The sequence below is a fragment of the Chiroxiphia lanceolata genome, chromosome 22 (genome assembly GCF_009829145.1).
Source record: "Chiroxiphia lanceolata isolate bChiLan1 chromosome 22, bChiLan1.pri, whole genome shotgun sequence".
NCBI lineage: Eukaryota > Metazoa > Chordata > Aves > Passeriformes > Pipridae > Chiroxiphia > Chiroxiphia lanceolata.
In genome coordinates, this window is record NC_045658.1 from 2,074,448 (window position 1) to 2,090,465 (window position 16,018).

Consider the following 16,018-nt stretch of genomic DNA (forward strand, 5'->3'; position numbering starts at 1 on the left):
GACAGGGCCAAGCCAGCAGAGGTGCTCTGGGGATCAGAGATTAGCAGAGATGCCACTGTCCAAGCCCTCAGGGTCCAGCCATTGTTCCCAAGGGACAGGCAGGTCCTACAGCCCCTGCTGAATCCCATCAGCAGCTTGGGGCTCTGTTCATCCCCTTGAGCTGCAGCCCATTGATTCCAGCTGCTTTTGGATTCTTTTTGCTTCCCATCATGGCAGACAGCAGTTTCCACGTTTAAACCAAAACCAGTTAGTCCCCACTCAAATTACAGGTCTGAGTAATCCCCCCAGCCCAGTGGAAGGGATTGTTCCCAACAGGAGACCTCTCCCTGCAAGCACCTGGCCTGAGCACAGCCCCAGGAATGAGCCTGTGACACAGAAAAAGGAAATTGTGTTCGATCTTTTTGGCAGGATGAGCTGTCTGCTCCCTGAGGGGGAAGGGGAGCACTGGATCCCTGCCGGGGCTGCAGAGTTTTGGGAGGGGGAAAGCAGACTCAGAGACAGGAGGGCAGCGTGCTGGGCTTGCCCAGTGCTGCATTCCACATCCCTGCACAGAGCCTCGACTGACACAGGGAAGAGTGCAGGGACCCTGATCACCCCACTGCTTCCCAGAGCCACTCCAAGACGCTCAAAATAATCTCTGGAGCATCTGCAATTCTCTGCCAAGTGCTGAATCATCCTCCTGCAATGTTTGCATTAGGAATGCAGGAGTGGTAGAGCCTTTTGCAGTGAGAGCCGGGCAGGGGGGGACAGGTACTGACACAGAAGCAACGAGGAGTAGCAGCAGGAATGTGCTCCCTGTGCTCCTGCTCTGCTGGCCCTCCAGAGTGCCAGTGCTTGGCAGTCACCTGTGCACATCCCAGAGGGACACAGCCAGAGAGGCTGGACACATGGCAGGGCTGAGGGTTTGATTTCTTCATCATGAAATGAGTCACTGTGAACCCCCAAAGCAGGTCTGATCTGTCCTCATCCTCCACTAGAGCTGTAGGGAGACCCAACCTCAGCTGTGCAAAGCCCCTGGAATTCCAAATCCAATCACCTACCATGGGGTCTCATCAGCTGCAGCAGCTCCTGGCCAGCTGTACCACCAACAATGTGAAGCAGTCTGTTGGGGGAACAGCAATGCCTCACCTTTAAAACAGAACAGCCCTCAGAACCACTGAGAAATGGATGTGTAAAAGGGGTTTATTTATTTAGACTTTCAACAAAACTTTGACAGAATCCTGCACTGGGGAATTTGAAATCTTGCAACATACCCTGGTTATGCACAAGGACACCAGAACTCGTGTGTGTTTAATAGATCTACTGAGATGTGGCAGATAGCAAAGGATTATCTGGGTTAGCTGATGTGAGAGGCTGGAGGGAGCTGCAGAGGGAATTCACTGCTCACAGAGACCGGCTGTTGATAAACAGGAGTTCACACACGCCACAGAGATCATCTGACCTGCTCCTGTGTATCACCAAACTCACTATCATCTATAACCCTGCTGGAGAAAGCCCCTTGTGTCACTGGACAGCTCAGTAACAACAGCTTTAAACACTCAGGGACAAAGGAAACAACTGCAGGTCTGAAGTGCAATGTGCTGAACCAATGTGATGTTATTATGGCACTAAGTATCAGTGGATGGGGCAGCTCTGCTCTAAACAGTGTCTCGCTGGAGCCTCTGAGCTGGAAAAATAAACACACGAGTTGGACAAAGGGAACGACCCCCACATTTGTGGGGTCCTTACAGCCATTCCACCCATCTTCCACCCAGCACTGAGTCCCCCTGTGGCTCCTGCAGAAGATCAGAATGGGAATTATATACCTGCAATTGGAGACTTTCCAGATGTGCCCCCACATGTAGTCTCTACAGAGAGCAAAACCCTGCATGGGGCAGGAACACATCGAGGTGCAGGCACACCTCTGCAGGAGGAGCTTTGGGGAAGAAGGTCTGGGTGATGGCAGATCAGGGGAAGGTAGGTGGAGGGCTGGGGTGAACCTGCAGGGAGACCTAGTCCAGGTGAAGGACAGCAAAGTTGAGGGATGAGGGCAGCTGGCAAAGACTGGAGCTCAACTCTTCCCCATCAAAGTGCTGGCCAGGAAGGCCAAGGCCATGGAGGAGGTGACATATGGCCTTGGCCTCCTTGGGTAGGGAAAGCCAGATTCACATGTCAGGGAAAGCCATCATCACACCCATTAGCAGGTTCAGCACAGCTGGAGGGGCATGGATTATCTCCCCAGGCAGCCTGAAACCTGAGGCAGGGCTCTGCTCACCTTACTGCAGCCAAGAGAAAGAGAGCAAACTCCAGCTCCAGCAGGAAGCCTCCAGTGGCTGGAAGACCTGTGGGCTGAGATGATCTTGCACAGCCTCAAGATAGATCTAATCTATCAGGACAGACCCATTTGCTGGCAGCTCCTCCTGGTGCTCGAAGGGAGGATGTGCACACCAGACCCATCCCAGCCAGCCCTCCCCATCTGCAGGAGGCTTTGGGGCCAGCGGGAGAAAGTCTGGGAAGCACAGAGAACACAAGCAGCCAGCCTGCCCAGACAAGGCTTCCCATATGCTGCAGGGCTCTGAGCATCCCTGATCCACGGGATGAAGGAATATCGGCCAACAAACTTGACCCTGAGCTCCTCAGAAGCAAGACAGGGACTGACTGCTCCTGTCAGGAGTGGAAAGGTCACTGTCTGGACCACCCACAATGCCAGGCATTTCCAGGGTGTCCAAGAAAAGGGAAATAAGGCCAAGCTGAGTATTTGTGCTCTGTACAAATGGACCTTGACTAATACTGATGCTCTCCAGCACTTGCCAGAGTGCAGAGATGGTAAAGAGCACCATCTCCCAGCACAGGGGATGAAGGTACCTCCGGGTCACTCCTCAGCCACGTGGAGCAGTGAGAGCTTCAAGACAGGTTTCCCACCTCCTGACTCGTGCTGTCAGGTACATGTCTCCTGCAGAGCCTTCAGTTTGTCATTTCCTTGTCACACGCTGCTGTGGGTGAGCACTGACATCTCATTGCAGCAATGCTCAGAGCAGGGGCAACAGGAAACTCCTCTTGACTTCTGCCAGAAGCAGCTCCTAAAGCCCCCAAACGTTGCTCAGGGCTCTTGTTCCACCCAGCAGCCCTCAGGACGCTGTCACACATCCTAACCAATCCCCTCCTGTCCCCACACAGCCAGCGTGGCACCTTCCCAGGCACACAGCCTGACACTTAGTGATGCCAGGCACTTCAGATCCCCACTGCTCCTCACTGCTCCTCCAGCCTCTGTCTCACCAGCAAGGGCTTTCTGCTTCCTTGCAGGTCACAGAAACCAGTGGCATGGTCTGAGCCACAGGTGCTTCCCAGCCCCACTCCCACTGTAGATGAAGATTTTATACCACAACTTACACAGCATCCGTGTGTCTGATGTTAAATGGACTAAGAACTGCACTTTATCAGGTTTGCTTAAACATGATTAGAAACCTGGGTAGATTTCCTGCTTTGAGTGATCATAAAGGGTGCAGGGAAGGCAGAATGAGAGCTTCAGGGAAGGCAGAGTGAGAGCTTCTGCTTGTGCAGAAAGCTGGCTGGAGACCTGACAAAAGGAAATCGGGAATTGTGGAGGTTACTGTAAGGAGGCCTCTTGCAGCTGACGGTGCTGGGGCTCAGGAATTGATGCTGGGGAGGCAGCCAGGCCCCCCATCAGCCATCAGCCTGCTCATCCCAGGACAGAAGGTTACCAAGCCCATGTCCCAGGGAAGTGCCTCAGCTCTCACCGTCTGCAGCAAACCACCGAAATTTGGGAGGATCCCTCTGGCTGCTGCTGTGTCTCATTTCCATGCTGTGAAAGGGCACTCAGGTTTTGCTGAGCTGGATGGAGGCTGTTGGAGACATCACTTCCCTTCTCCAGTGCCTGAATTCACTGGGGCCATGCCGGCAGCCTGCCAGACCATCATTAAAATTTGCCAAGATATCAGCATCACCTGGGGCTGCCAGGGCTTGCCTGAACCACACACACAGTGTTTTCAGACCATTCTCCTCTTCCTCTCCCCCACAAGAGGCTTCAAGCTCTGTCCAAACTCCCTCCATGCTCCTGCCACCTCCTTCTTTAACCCCTGGGTGAGCAGCGGCATCTTTGCCCCTAATTACAGACAGGTTGGATTTAAAAATAATAAAAACCTCAACCCAAAAATGAAGCCCAGAGCACTGAATTTGCAGGCACTGTTAAAATAGCACCTTGAGGCTGTGAAATGACACTTTACATGGGAAAGGTCAAGTGCTGTACACAAGGCACACTGCCTTGTTCCGAAGGATCCCACAGCAACAGGACAGACACGGGGTCAGAACCAGGGCCTCACCACTCTCACAGGGGAGAATTTCTTCCTAATATCCCATCTAAATCTATCCTCTTCCAGCTTAAAGCCATTTCACCTTGTCTTGTCATTCCACCAGTACCTGACCTAAAGTCCTCCATGGGATGTCACTTCTCAGTTTGTTAGAGGCACTCTGCCCTTTTCCCAAAAGCATCTGGCAGCTCCAACAGGAGGACACAGTGAAGGGCAGGATGGTCCCATGCTCCAGCCTGACCTGCTTCCTTAGAGGATGGCACCAAGGTCAAGGGGGGCACAGGACCCAAAACCCAGTGGGTCACCCAGCACCTGGGAGAAGATTTGAAAAAAATCATATTTTCAAGCACAAGAAGGTTTTCTTTTCCAGCGAATTGCTTCAAATGACACTCTGCAGATACATCTTTCCTTCTCCATGTTTTACTTTTACAGAGAAAACAAGGAATCACCAGCAATCAGCATCTCCAGTGTGGTGCACACCAGACCAGGATGTGTCCTGGGAAATGCATCTCCCTCCCGGTTAGGACATGGGTGTTGCTAATGCTGCAATTTGCTCTGCTCTACATACCTCATCTATCAAGAAGGAACTGGAATGGGGGGAAGTAAGTTATTATCTCCTCATAATGATATAGGAGACACTTGATGGGCTCTGTCGAGCTACAGAGCTCTCACTGGGTGTGTGGAGCTGGCAGGATTCTGCTGAGGATATGCCCACACAGGACCTTGCTGGGCAGAAAGGCAGGAGAGATGGCCCCAAACAGGAGAGGTGAGCCTGAACCACCCCTGAAGTGATACCCACACCGTCCCCCTCCAGCTGTAACAACAAGAAGGAATCAGGGACCAAAGGTATCACAGCCAACAGGCCCCAAACACCTGCTGTGCCCTGGCTGAGCTGCCTCTGCCCTGTGAGATGGATAGAAATAAGGGAAACTTCTCCATAAGCCCTGCTAAACCTTTACCCCCCTCCACAGTTTTTCAGGAACAAATGGACATTAGCTTCACCTTAGCTCTCCCTGCAGATATTGGCTCACACACAAAGGCCAGGACACCTGCAAAGCATTGTCTGGACAATCCACTCCCCACTCCAGAGCCACCCCACAGCCTGTGTAGGATTTCCACAGCTCCCAGCTCCCATGGAGTCAGAAAAGGGGGAACAGCTTCCAACTCCACCAGTTTGTGGGACAAAATCCACTACTTTCCTCCCAGCACATCTGCTCTGAAACCATCAAGACACAGTTGCTCGTTGTGTCATTATCCCCATGCTCAGCCCAAGTGCCATGCACACATGCCACACATGAGATGGGCTCCAGCAGCTCCCCCTCTGGCCCCTCTCCTGGTCAAGGGGGATCCCAGGCTTTTTTATCTCTTCACCTCAGTAACAAGTGCATTTTACCCTCTCTACAAGTGGCCAAGACCCAGCTTCAGGCTCTTTAAGCAGTGATATCCAGGGTTGGAGGTGACCTGTCCAGGGCTTGGAGTTCTCCTTCAGCTTGGCAGTGGCTCAAGATCTCCCCATGGCTGGCAGCCCAGGAGCTGGGGAAGGCCTGGGAAGGCTCAGAGGAGCTTCCACAAAGGTGCAGAGGCACCTGGCCACTAACACTAATCCTCAAGGCCTTGAGCACCATCTCCTGGTCATTTCTGGATTCAGTGGCAGCTTAACCTCATGCTTCCTCCGTGTCACCATCCTTGAAAAGCTTGGGGGGACAAACCATATGTGGGAGCCCTTCAAGACATGTGCAACACTTCAGCAGGGTCATATGCTTGCTGCTACACACACACACACAAAATGTCATGAGCTCCCCCAAGCCCCTCTCCTGGGAGCTCTGCTGCTCCCCTGTTCCTTCCAAGTTATAATGGGAACAAACTCTCTCACTGGCACAGCCACCTTGGCACGCTCCTGTGCCACCATCTCTGCCTGGTGGCAGTGAGCAGCCAGCACAAGATGCTGCTGGAAAACTCCAATCTGTTCACCTCCCGTGGCTCTGGGCAGCAGGACACAACAGGGCACTGCTCACCGTGGGGTCCCAGGCTCTGAGATCTGGCGGGATCACCGTTCCCTGTGGAAATATTCCAGTGGCAGAGTTCAACCTTCTGGCACGAAGGAAAGGAAGATAAATGCTACCAGTCCCCTCAGAGCCACAGGAACCCTGCATCTATCTAATTGCACTTCATAACGGATTCAGCAAACCATTAATTATCAGATTATATTTTAGGAAGCTGCAGATAAAAAAGCTTTATGAAATTTAGCCTTAAAGGGAGTGGTGTGATGCAATGAAGCTGTTGCATCTTGCTGGCACCAGAGAAGCAAACTTTACAGTGGGCACCTGAATGCATTTTACAAGGCAGTGCCCCCCGTGTGGCAGGGGAATGTCCACTTGCATTCATCACAGCAGCCATCCCACACTCAAATACTTTCATTAGTGCCAAGCCACTGTCACCAGTAATGAGGGACCCTGGCATGCAGGCACAACTCCTCCTCCTTTTTCAGCATGTTCCTGGTGAATTAAGAGGGTGGTGGGACATCTCAGGGCTGTTTGCTTGCAGAGAGGATGGGGATCCCCAGATCTGCCTTGGACCCTCCTTCCTAACAGACAGTTACAGCAAAAATATGGATGGGATCAGAACCTGTGCTGCACTGAAGTCATTTAGCCCAGTTCCCAGGAAGTCTCTGCTGGAGAAGAGAGACCCAAAGGTCAGATCTGTGCTGGAAGAGGCCTCTGGCTGCACATCAGTACAGGTGAGAGTAGAAGACACAAAGCAGCCCTCACACACCCTGCAGAGAAGATACCTGTGACTGTATCACTGATTCAGCCATAAAAATCTCCATCCTAAATTCTCAGGACAGCTTTTTTTTTTCCTTCCCATACCCACACACCCCAGTTTTGTCCTGCACCAGTCCCCTCCCCTCCGTTCACAGCAGCAGAGGGTCACACCCAATTCCCATTTTTTTCCTCTGCTTTATTTCTCACCTGGGAGAGACAGGTGGTCCAGCTCACCTGAGCTGGCAGCTGCTTAATGCAGGGAGACTTCCCAGGCAGTGAATGTCTATGAACCTCTCCTGTCCCTGGTCATTCTGTGCTTGCTGCCTGCCTGGGATTGCCTTCCCAGTGAAGTCCTGGATCTCTGAGCTGGAGCAGCACACTGAGCTCCTCAACAAGTCCAGGGGATACCAAGTGGCAGTTGGAGGCACCCCCCACTGTCTCCCACTTGGTTTCTTCACAATTCAGAGTTACTTTGTCATCAAACAAGTCCTCCTTAGTCACTGCCACCTGCTCAGAGCCACTTTGGCTCACATGGGATTCAGGCAACACCAAAAAGACTTGGGAGCCAACGAGTTGGGTGCCATCAAAAGAGATGATGTGCTCTGCTGCTCCTTGCTGCCACGTTGGAATCACCTGTGTGGAAGGAAGATGGTGCAAGAGTCAGACATGTACAGCACCACTTTCCCCAGGATCCCTTTGCTGCCCACACTTTCCCCAGCCTCAGCTCAGGTAATAACATTTAGCTTCACACCACAGGTCTGCAATTACAACAGGCATGGGACTAATGGGAAACGCCAAACCACACACACCAGTGATGCAAGAGAAGATAGGAGAGTAATTTGAATATTTCTCTCCACAAAATTGCTATAATTTAGCTCCACAAGCAGCTGTAGACAGTAAACACTCTGTGATTATCCACTGGAGGAATGCCATCCCAGGGAATCTTGCACATTGGGTTCTCTCATCCAAGGAACTGTTCTCCACTGATGGCTGAGATTTTGAAGGGGAAGAGGCCCTAGCCCTAGCACTGGGCCTCCAACAGAACAGCTGTAGTCTCATGGGGTGTCATCGGGGTGTTAACAGCCTGTGAGTAGCCAGGCACCTCTGTATACCCTGCCAATCCTCCTCCTCGGCTCCTGAAAGCCAGGATTGAGCTGCTTCCCCTCCAGCAAGACCTCCTCGTGCCAGCACAGAAATGCCAGAGCGCTGTGGCTGGGGGGGTTACATCACAGACCCCTCTAAAAATGGGGAATCATTTCAACCCAAACCACTCCGGGATTCCATGATTCAGTTCCAGGGGCATCACAACAGCAAGAACCGTGTAGAAAGCAGAAGTATCAGGGGAATTATGCTCAACAGATACAAGACCTGATCCTCCTCCCACAGGACAAGCATTTACACCTCACTCTGTTTCTCAATTGTCCCTGAGGAGCTGAGCACAGCTGAATCCCTGATCCTTGTCTCAGGTCTCCTTTTGGTGTGAATTCTTGCTCCTTTGTAGCAATGTGCTCCCACACACATTCCCTCCAAGGCATGCCATTTGCACCACGACTATTTTTAATTCCTACACCTCTTGGTAGCTAGAAACTTGGGTGAATGAGATATGTAGCCCTTTGCAGTCACAGCCCATCTCTCCCCATGGTCCTGCCTTTTCCCTAATGGACTCTGCCTCCTCTGTCCAAGTTATCCCTCTGCCAACCCCAAACTGCTGCACATGGCCTGGAGAGACATCCTGGTGCAGGAGCAGGCAACAGCAACCTTTGCATATGAGACCAACTCCTGGCTGCACCAGCTCACCTGGTAAGTCCTGTCACAGATTCCAAAGGCTTTCCCCCAGTGTGGGTCACCATGTGGTGCTCCAGGAGTGATGGGGCACTGCAGATTTTGGAGCAGGTAGGGCAGGGCTGGTATTCCCAGGAAGGTGCTTCATGGACATGCTTGCAGTGTTCCTGCAGGGTGGCAAAGCTCATCTGGCACTTCTTGCAGCTGTAGGGATCTTCAGTGTCTGCCACCCAGAAACACAGCACAAACCACAGAGAGCAAAGAAATCAAGGGAAAAGAAGACTTAAGAGACAGTCAAAAAAAGGGAGGGACATTTTACTTTCCAGGTGGAAACTAGAACTGGAGTTTGGGCTTCACATATAGGTTTTACTGTTCCTGCATACCAACAGCTTTCCATGGTGAGCTCCCAGCAGCCTGTTTGCCATTATTCTTGAGATAACCCTACTCATAGCATCAAACCATTGAAGTCTCACTTTTCCACACCTGCACAGGGAGGATTAAATTAGCACCGACCTCAGGTATCCAGAGGTACTACACACTTTCACACTGGTGTGTCTCATGTTCAAAATGCATTGCCCAACTGCATCACACTCGTGGAAAAATGGGAAATAGAGCCAAGGACATTTTTTACAACCCCATCAATACATTCTCTGTGCCCATGAGCTGGAAGAGCCCTGCCTCAGCCCCTGGAGCACATGGCACTGAGTGCAGGGGCAGGAGCAGCAGGGGCATGAAAAATATGTGGAATTCAGCCAGAGGGAAGGGCAGGAGAAAGTAGGATAACCGGAGGAAGGATGCATCACTGGAGTCTAGGTGTGATGGGACAGAGAGGAATGACTCAAGAGAAAAACAAGGAAGATGGAGGAGAGGACTGTGTGGCTAATCTGAGGAGCTGGATAAGGGCAAAGTGGGAAGCTGCAGGCAAACCCATGCAGGTGAAGGAGGTCTGGGAGTAGCCCAATGCACAGGAGGCCCCCAAAGGATGGAGAAGCAGCCAGGAGGCAAAGGGAGGAACAGGGCACAAAGGGGTAGATGGAGCAAGCTGAGCCCATGGCTGGGCTCCTGTGGGGAAGCTCACCCTCAGCCTGCTCCCTCTTGCTGTGGTAGGCAAGGGCCAAGGTCTGCATGAAGGTCCTCAGGCAGTGCTTGCACATGAAGGGTCTGTCCCCCGGGTGCAGCTGCAGGTGGTTCTTCAGCGTGGGGTTTGCCACGAACCTGGCCCCACACTCCTGGCAGGAGAAGGGCTTCTCATCCAAGTGTTCTGTCAGCTTGTGCTACTGCATCCCCGGGGAGGCAGGCAGGACACCAGTGTGGCACTGGTGGGACCTGGTGCCAGCCCTGCTTCACTCTGCTGTAGAGGCACCACTACACTGTACTGCTGGGTCCAGCAGTGACACCAGGGTCCACTGGTGTCCTCCAGCCTGGAGTCCACCAGGACATTGTGAGCTGCCCCTGGGAGGGCAAAGAGACTCAGCTCCTCTTACTTGTCCTGCTAAAGCAGCCAGGAACTGGAACAGCTCGGTTATTTTTGGAGGCTTTTAAATTTGCCAGTAGCCCCACTTTTCCTTGATGAGCCATGTGGAAAACCAATTAGGGAAGAACTAATCAGAAAGTGGTTGTGCTCAGTGGGGCAGGAGAAATGAGCTGAGCTGCGTTTCTCACACATGGCACTCACAGAGCTGCAGGGAGGAGGAGGAAGTTTCAGACTATCACTTTACCATACTGTCCAAACTTCTGCCTAAACATCCTGCTCCCACCAACCCTACATGAGGCATGAGCAAACTCTCTTCCACGGATGTCACACGCCACAGGGAGCCTCTTCTTCTTTTCCTTGGCCATCCCCACCCACCCTGTGGACCTCCAGCTGATGATTTTCCAGCTCCTTCTTGGTCAGTTTGACCCGGCTGCACTCTTTACACTGGATCTGCTTTCCTCTGGACACCCAACAGCGTTTCATGTGCACTTTCAGGCAGCAGCAGAAGTGGAAGGTCTTATCACAGGCTTTGCAGACAAAACTCTTCCTGGACTAAGCTTTGTCTTGAGATTCCTTTGCTTCTTTGGCACCAGCTCCTCCTGCCTCCTGTCCTCATCTTTGTCCAGAGATTTAACTTGGGATTCACTGTTCACCTTCCACTTCCCGATCCCGGGTTTCTCCCCACTTCTCTCAGTCAAGAGACCCATGGAAATAGCAATTACTGGTTCAGTGGTGACCAGTAGGACTGGGTACCTGCCCCTCAGTCTCACATCTCCTGAATGCTCCTACACAGGCAGTTTGTCCTGCACAGAGGCAATCAGACACTCTGCCCATTGCAATGGTGCCACATGGCTCTGCCCAAAAGTGGCTCTCATTGTACATGGTAAGATGCATAAAGAGTGATCCTCGAATTTCTCCACCACACATACCAGGGCCAGATTTTCCTAAAAGCTTGCTCTCCTCAAACTGTTGCTTCCAAGCATTTGCCTCCTGCTCAGACACATGAAGTTACAGCCATGCTTAAATGTTTGCAGACCTGAGCCTCAGATATGATACTGCCTAAATCTGCCACTGAGAGTGGATATCCAGCCCTTAATTACGAGAAATCTCAGAAACACTTCACAAACACAAACTCTTTGAAAGGGAACAGATAATCTTACTATGACCCTTTTGAGTCTTCTGCTTGGGGCCCTGAGGTATTTTAAATCGCTCATTATGTTCCTTTCTCACAAAGCTTAATGCTTTCCCTGTGCCTGTAACACCATCACCTCAAAAAGCACAAGCTGGAAAATTCACCCAGGATCTCAATCTACAGAAAAAACCCACAGGGAATGTACGTATGGAAGAAATCAAAATACAAACAGATACATTTGTCTTCTTTGCTATAATGAGAACCAGGAAGCTGTGTGACCATGGAAACCAGCACAGACTTCTCCCTTTGCCAATGTACAGGAAATTCACCCCATGCTTGCAAAACTTCATCTCTGCCTCCTTCACTATGGGAAGAACTCAGCAGTGTCTCCCCACACACCACTACTGCCCCAGATGTCTAACCAACTAGAGACTAAATGATATATTCCAACAGACCTGGAAATCTTAAGATGGCAACTGGTGAACCATAGCCTGTGAACACATCAAGGGAGAACTTACAGCAGACTGGAAGACTGGTTTCCAGTTTGTCCTGCTCTGCCAAGGTTGCCTTGACCTGTCACCTCTCAGGTTTCTTCTCACATCCCTGCAACCAACACTGTCAGTTTTTCTGACCCAACTGAAGAAGGATAACTGTACTTTTTTTAAAACACAAGACCATGAAGAAGAAAAGGCTTTTCATAGAGTTTTGACATATTTCTGAGACTGGAAAGTGAGACCTATCTTGACAAACGTGATCTCCCAAGAAGTGACTGTAGAGAGCACTGGAAAGCAGATGGCTGGAGAGGAGGTTATGGAGTTGGTTGAAAAGGCCAAACCCTGTCCTTGCATGCACCAGCTGCCAGCACTGACAGTGCTCCAACTACAGCAGGACCCCAAGGAGAAGCCAAGAGATTCCATGTTGTACCTCCACCAAAAGAATCAACTCATTACTTTGGTAATGCTGAGCGTGGTTGGGAATGGATGCAGTTTCCTCCAAAGGGCACCCCAAGTGCTTCAGCTCACCTAAATGAATTACCAGAAATTTTTGAGGGCTTTTTTTGCAGTAGAGATGCAAAAACCTGTTGTTTTCAAGTGGAAATGCGACTGTTCACATCTCCATGTGGCACATACGCTCCCAGAAACACAAGGTCTCCTCAGCTTCCAGAGGAAGCTCACACTGCTGAGACATGAGGCCCAGAGTTACCACTCATATCTCATGCCAAGAGCCACATGGCTATTGGTTCATAAAGTCACCTGCAACATTTGGGGCTGGTAAGCAGCGGTGTCAGAGCTGAGGAGCCTCAAAATTAAGATACTGAGGTTCAGTGCAAAGATCTTTAGGATGCCAGAAAAGAGGTTGGTACCTGGCAATCCTCCTCTGGACACTTCATCCAGAATAGGTGTTTTTTGCCAAGTAAATACCATTTTCCAGGGCTTTTGTTTTTGATGTTGCTTCTTGCTTGGTTTCGTCTCAACCTTGGCTTGACTCCCTGCAAAGACACTCGGTGACAGCAGTTCTGCTCTCTCTGATGTTGCTGCCAGAGAGGCAGGATCTGCCAGAGCCATGGCACCGACTCCCCAGGCCCCTCTGGTCCCCACTGCAAGGTGTCCATGAGCTCGTGTGGGCTGCACATTCACAGACACATAAACTGCTGGCTGACCTGCCCCACGGTCACCAGGGCATCAGCCCTGGCCCAAGGCATAGCCACACAGGGTCAAGGGGAGTGGGACAAGTGCCTGCAGGATCAGAGGAAGACAGAATGAAAGGCAGATAAGAAAGAATCACCTTTTCTCTGGAAATCAGAGCTGGATTGGTGGCAGCTCTTGGTGGAGTTAGAAGAGAGGACCTAGATCTGAACTGGGTGTAGGACACCTCTCAGGAGTCCACTGAGGCAAGGAAGGGGAGCAGAGCATGTGCTGTCACCCTCCAAGCCCTACAGCTAAAACAGTCATTGAGATCCTAGATGTCTCCTACCTGTGCCCTGCTCCCAGACACCCAGTCTCACCTTCCAGCAACATTTCCTCACTACTCAAGACTGTGGGGACACCACAGAGGGTGACCTGCCCCCAGCACAGGGGGCCAGGCTTTGTCTGTCCCTGCCAAACACAGAGTGAGGGTGAGTTTCAAAGCCACAAGGCTTGTGTTCCTTCTTAAAGACTGATGGCCCTGGCCCATATTTTCAGACCGAGTCATTCAACTTTCTATCCCTAAAAAAAAGAGGAGACATTAATAGCAACCTGCTTATTCTAACTCCCCAGCAATCTACTGGCATTTCCACACAAGGAAATAGGGATGGATTGAGCTGAACCAGCGCCTGAGCTTGGATAAAAACCACACTGTGCACATCCCAGTGGACTCCTCAGCCCAAAAAATCTGGATGCACACGGAAACATGATGCCATGAAAATGTATGTGAGCAAACAGAATTAGCAAGTCACATTTGCATCTCTTCCAGGAGAATGCACACCTGCAGTTACCTTCCTGGACCTCTGTTATCCCTGTCATTAAAGCACCAAATCCAGTTCAGCATTTTTCCTTCGAATGCAAAGACACAACTGGGCTCAGCTGGAAAGCCTCCCACAGCTCAGGGCAGGGCTCACACGTGGTTACAGCTTTGCATTTGTTCTGGAGTTCATCAAATTGCTCTCTGTATGGGATGGTGGATGCTGGCACATGGCACACAGCACAGGAACAGACTCCATTTTGGTTTTGTCCTGGGGGGGGCCAGGCTACAGCTTGTCTTTGTTGGTTAAACCATTCCCTCTTCCGTGCAATCTTTTACTGTTATTGTTGTGTTTATTGCAGTTTCTTCAGTATATTGTGACTCCAATTTGTAATCCTCTTAGGATTTTTTTTCCCTCTGCTATCGAAAAGGGTGCTGTTTGAGTGGGCTTGGTCTTCCTGCTGAGTTTTAAAACTAGCACAGATCCTCACAGGGGAGCATTTGCTCTGTGAAGTGCATATGGAGCAAGGCCAAATTAAAGCATTCTAAGAAAATTAACTCAGAAAATAGTCTTTGACTACAAACTGCGCCATCATGGTCATCTTTGCACGTGACAAGTGTGCTCTGTCATGATCTTTCTGCAGCCTGTGAAAAATCCACATATAGAAAGGCAATTGACTGTAATCTAAGTCCAAATTGATAGAGATCCAACAGCCCAGGAAGAGCCAATGAAACCCCACAGCTTAAGGATAATAATTCTGAAAAATAATCCAGTATAGATACAAATTACAGAACTAAGCTGCTTAAATGCTTCCAGAGCAAGGGCTGGGGCGGAAAAATGCAAACACAGTTAAAGAACACCAGTATAGGGTCAGTTATGGGCTCCACAACCCTTGTAACATACAAAACTTTTGACATGGTGCATGTTACCAGCAGGAGAAACACACACTCCAGTGCCTGGAACCAGAGATCTCCCCTGCAAATCCTCCTGCAAGTACAACCCCAACACCTGGCCAGGGCAAATCCTCCTGCAAGTACAACCCCAAAACCTGGCCAGGTCAATCAGGCCACCAGGACACTTGGTCCACCACCAAACTGTCATCCATAACCATGTGTAAAAGGGTGAAGCCTGTGCTTCTCTTACCCACATGGCCCAGCTCCTGCATCATTGGCTGCAGGTCTGGGAAGGACTCAGGGACACTGCACAGCACCTGGTAGATCTTCATGGTCAGGACACACTTCTCCTGGGCTGTGCTCAGAGCTGCTTTCAAGGAGGCCTCTGAACTTTCCTTCTGAGCAGAAATACTCAGTAGCTGGAGAAATAATAAGAAGAGAAGATCACCTGAAAGATTTTGGGCTGTGAAAGGTCAGGTTGGTCTGGGAGTGAGGGCACATCCTTCCTGATTCATCTCTACTGCTGGGAATCTGCTTTGAGAAACCAGAAAAGAAATCCCTTTCCATACACATCTGTCCCTCCACTGATACATGTGCATGAGTTGAGAGAATTTCAGGATTAAGAGAAGTTATAACAAAATAAATTCTCAGACCTTCTGTTTTGGTATTAACCCACTTTAAACCACCTTTGCATGGAAAAAGAGGTTGTTCCTCAACACCTGGCAACATTAGCAGCTCACCTAACTCATCAACCTGTGCTTCATCAGATCTTTCATCACAGCTCATATCTAATCTCAATCTGCCCTCTGTCATTTTAAGGCAATTTCCCCTGGTCTTGTCACTTGCAAAAAGCCTTCCTGCAGGCCCTCATTTATATAAAACACCCAATAAAGCATCCAACACACTCCAGCAGAGAGGCACTTCCAACTTTGGATGGCTTTCAATGCTTATGAGGGCCTGTCCACCCTTTGAGCCCCAAACCATGCCATCTTCAAGAGCATCCCCTCACACCTCTTTCACTGCTTCTGTGAGCCAAGCCCTTGTCACCTGATTAGTTGATAAATAAAAGTGAGAACTGCCAAGCAGATGAATCCAAGAAGGATTTTTTCACCACTGAAGTTTCTAAATTGAAGAAGATGCACAGTTATACTTTTGTAGGAGAAACCAAACCCAAACCTTATAATTCATCCAAGACATCCGTGTACAATTTTTCTTTCTGTACTTC

At 50.4% G+C, this 16,018-nt stretch overlaps 1 protein-coding gene across 1 annotated transcript in view; it reads right to left on the reverse strand.

Annotated features, from left to right (window-relative positions):
* Positions 1-1,167: 1,167 nt before the first annotated feature.
* Positions 1,168-16,018, reverse strand: part of ZBTB40 (zinc finger and BTB domain containing 40) — a 30,618-nt gene continuing 15,767 nt past the window's right edge. Inside the window, 8 exon segments of the mRNA XM_032709311.1 lie at positions 1,168-7,702; positions 8,867-8,892; positions 8,895-9,074; positions 9,930-10,139; positions 10,621-10,688; positions 10,690-10,868; positions 15,048-15,212; positions 15,805-15,868. Coding sequence (XP_032565202.1) covers positions 7,376-7,702; positions 8,867-8,892; positions 8,895-9,074; positions 9,930-10,139; positions 10,621-10,688; positions 10,690-10,868; positions 15,048-15,212; positions 15,805-15,868 — 1,219 coding nt within the window. The 3' untranslated portion in view covers positions 1,168-7,375.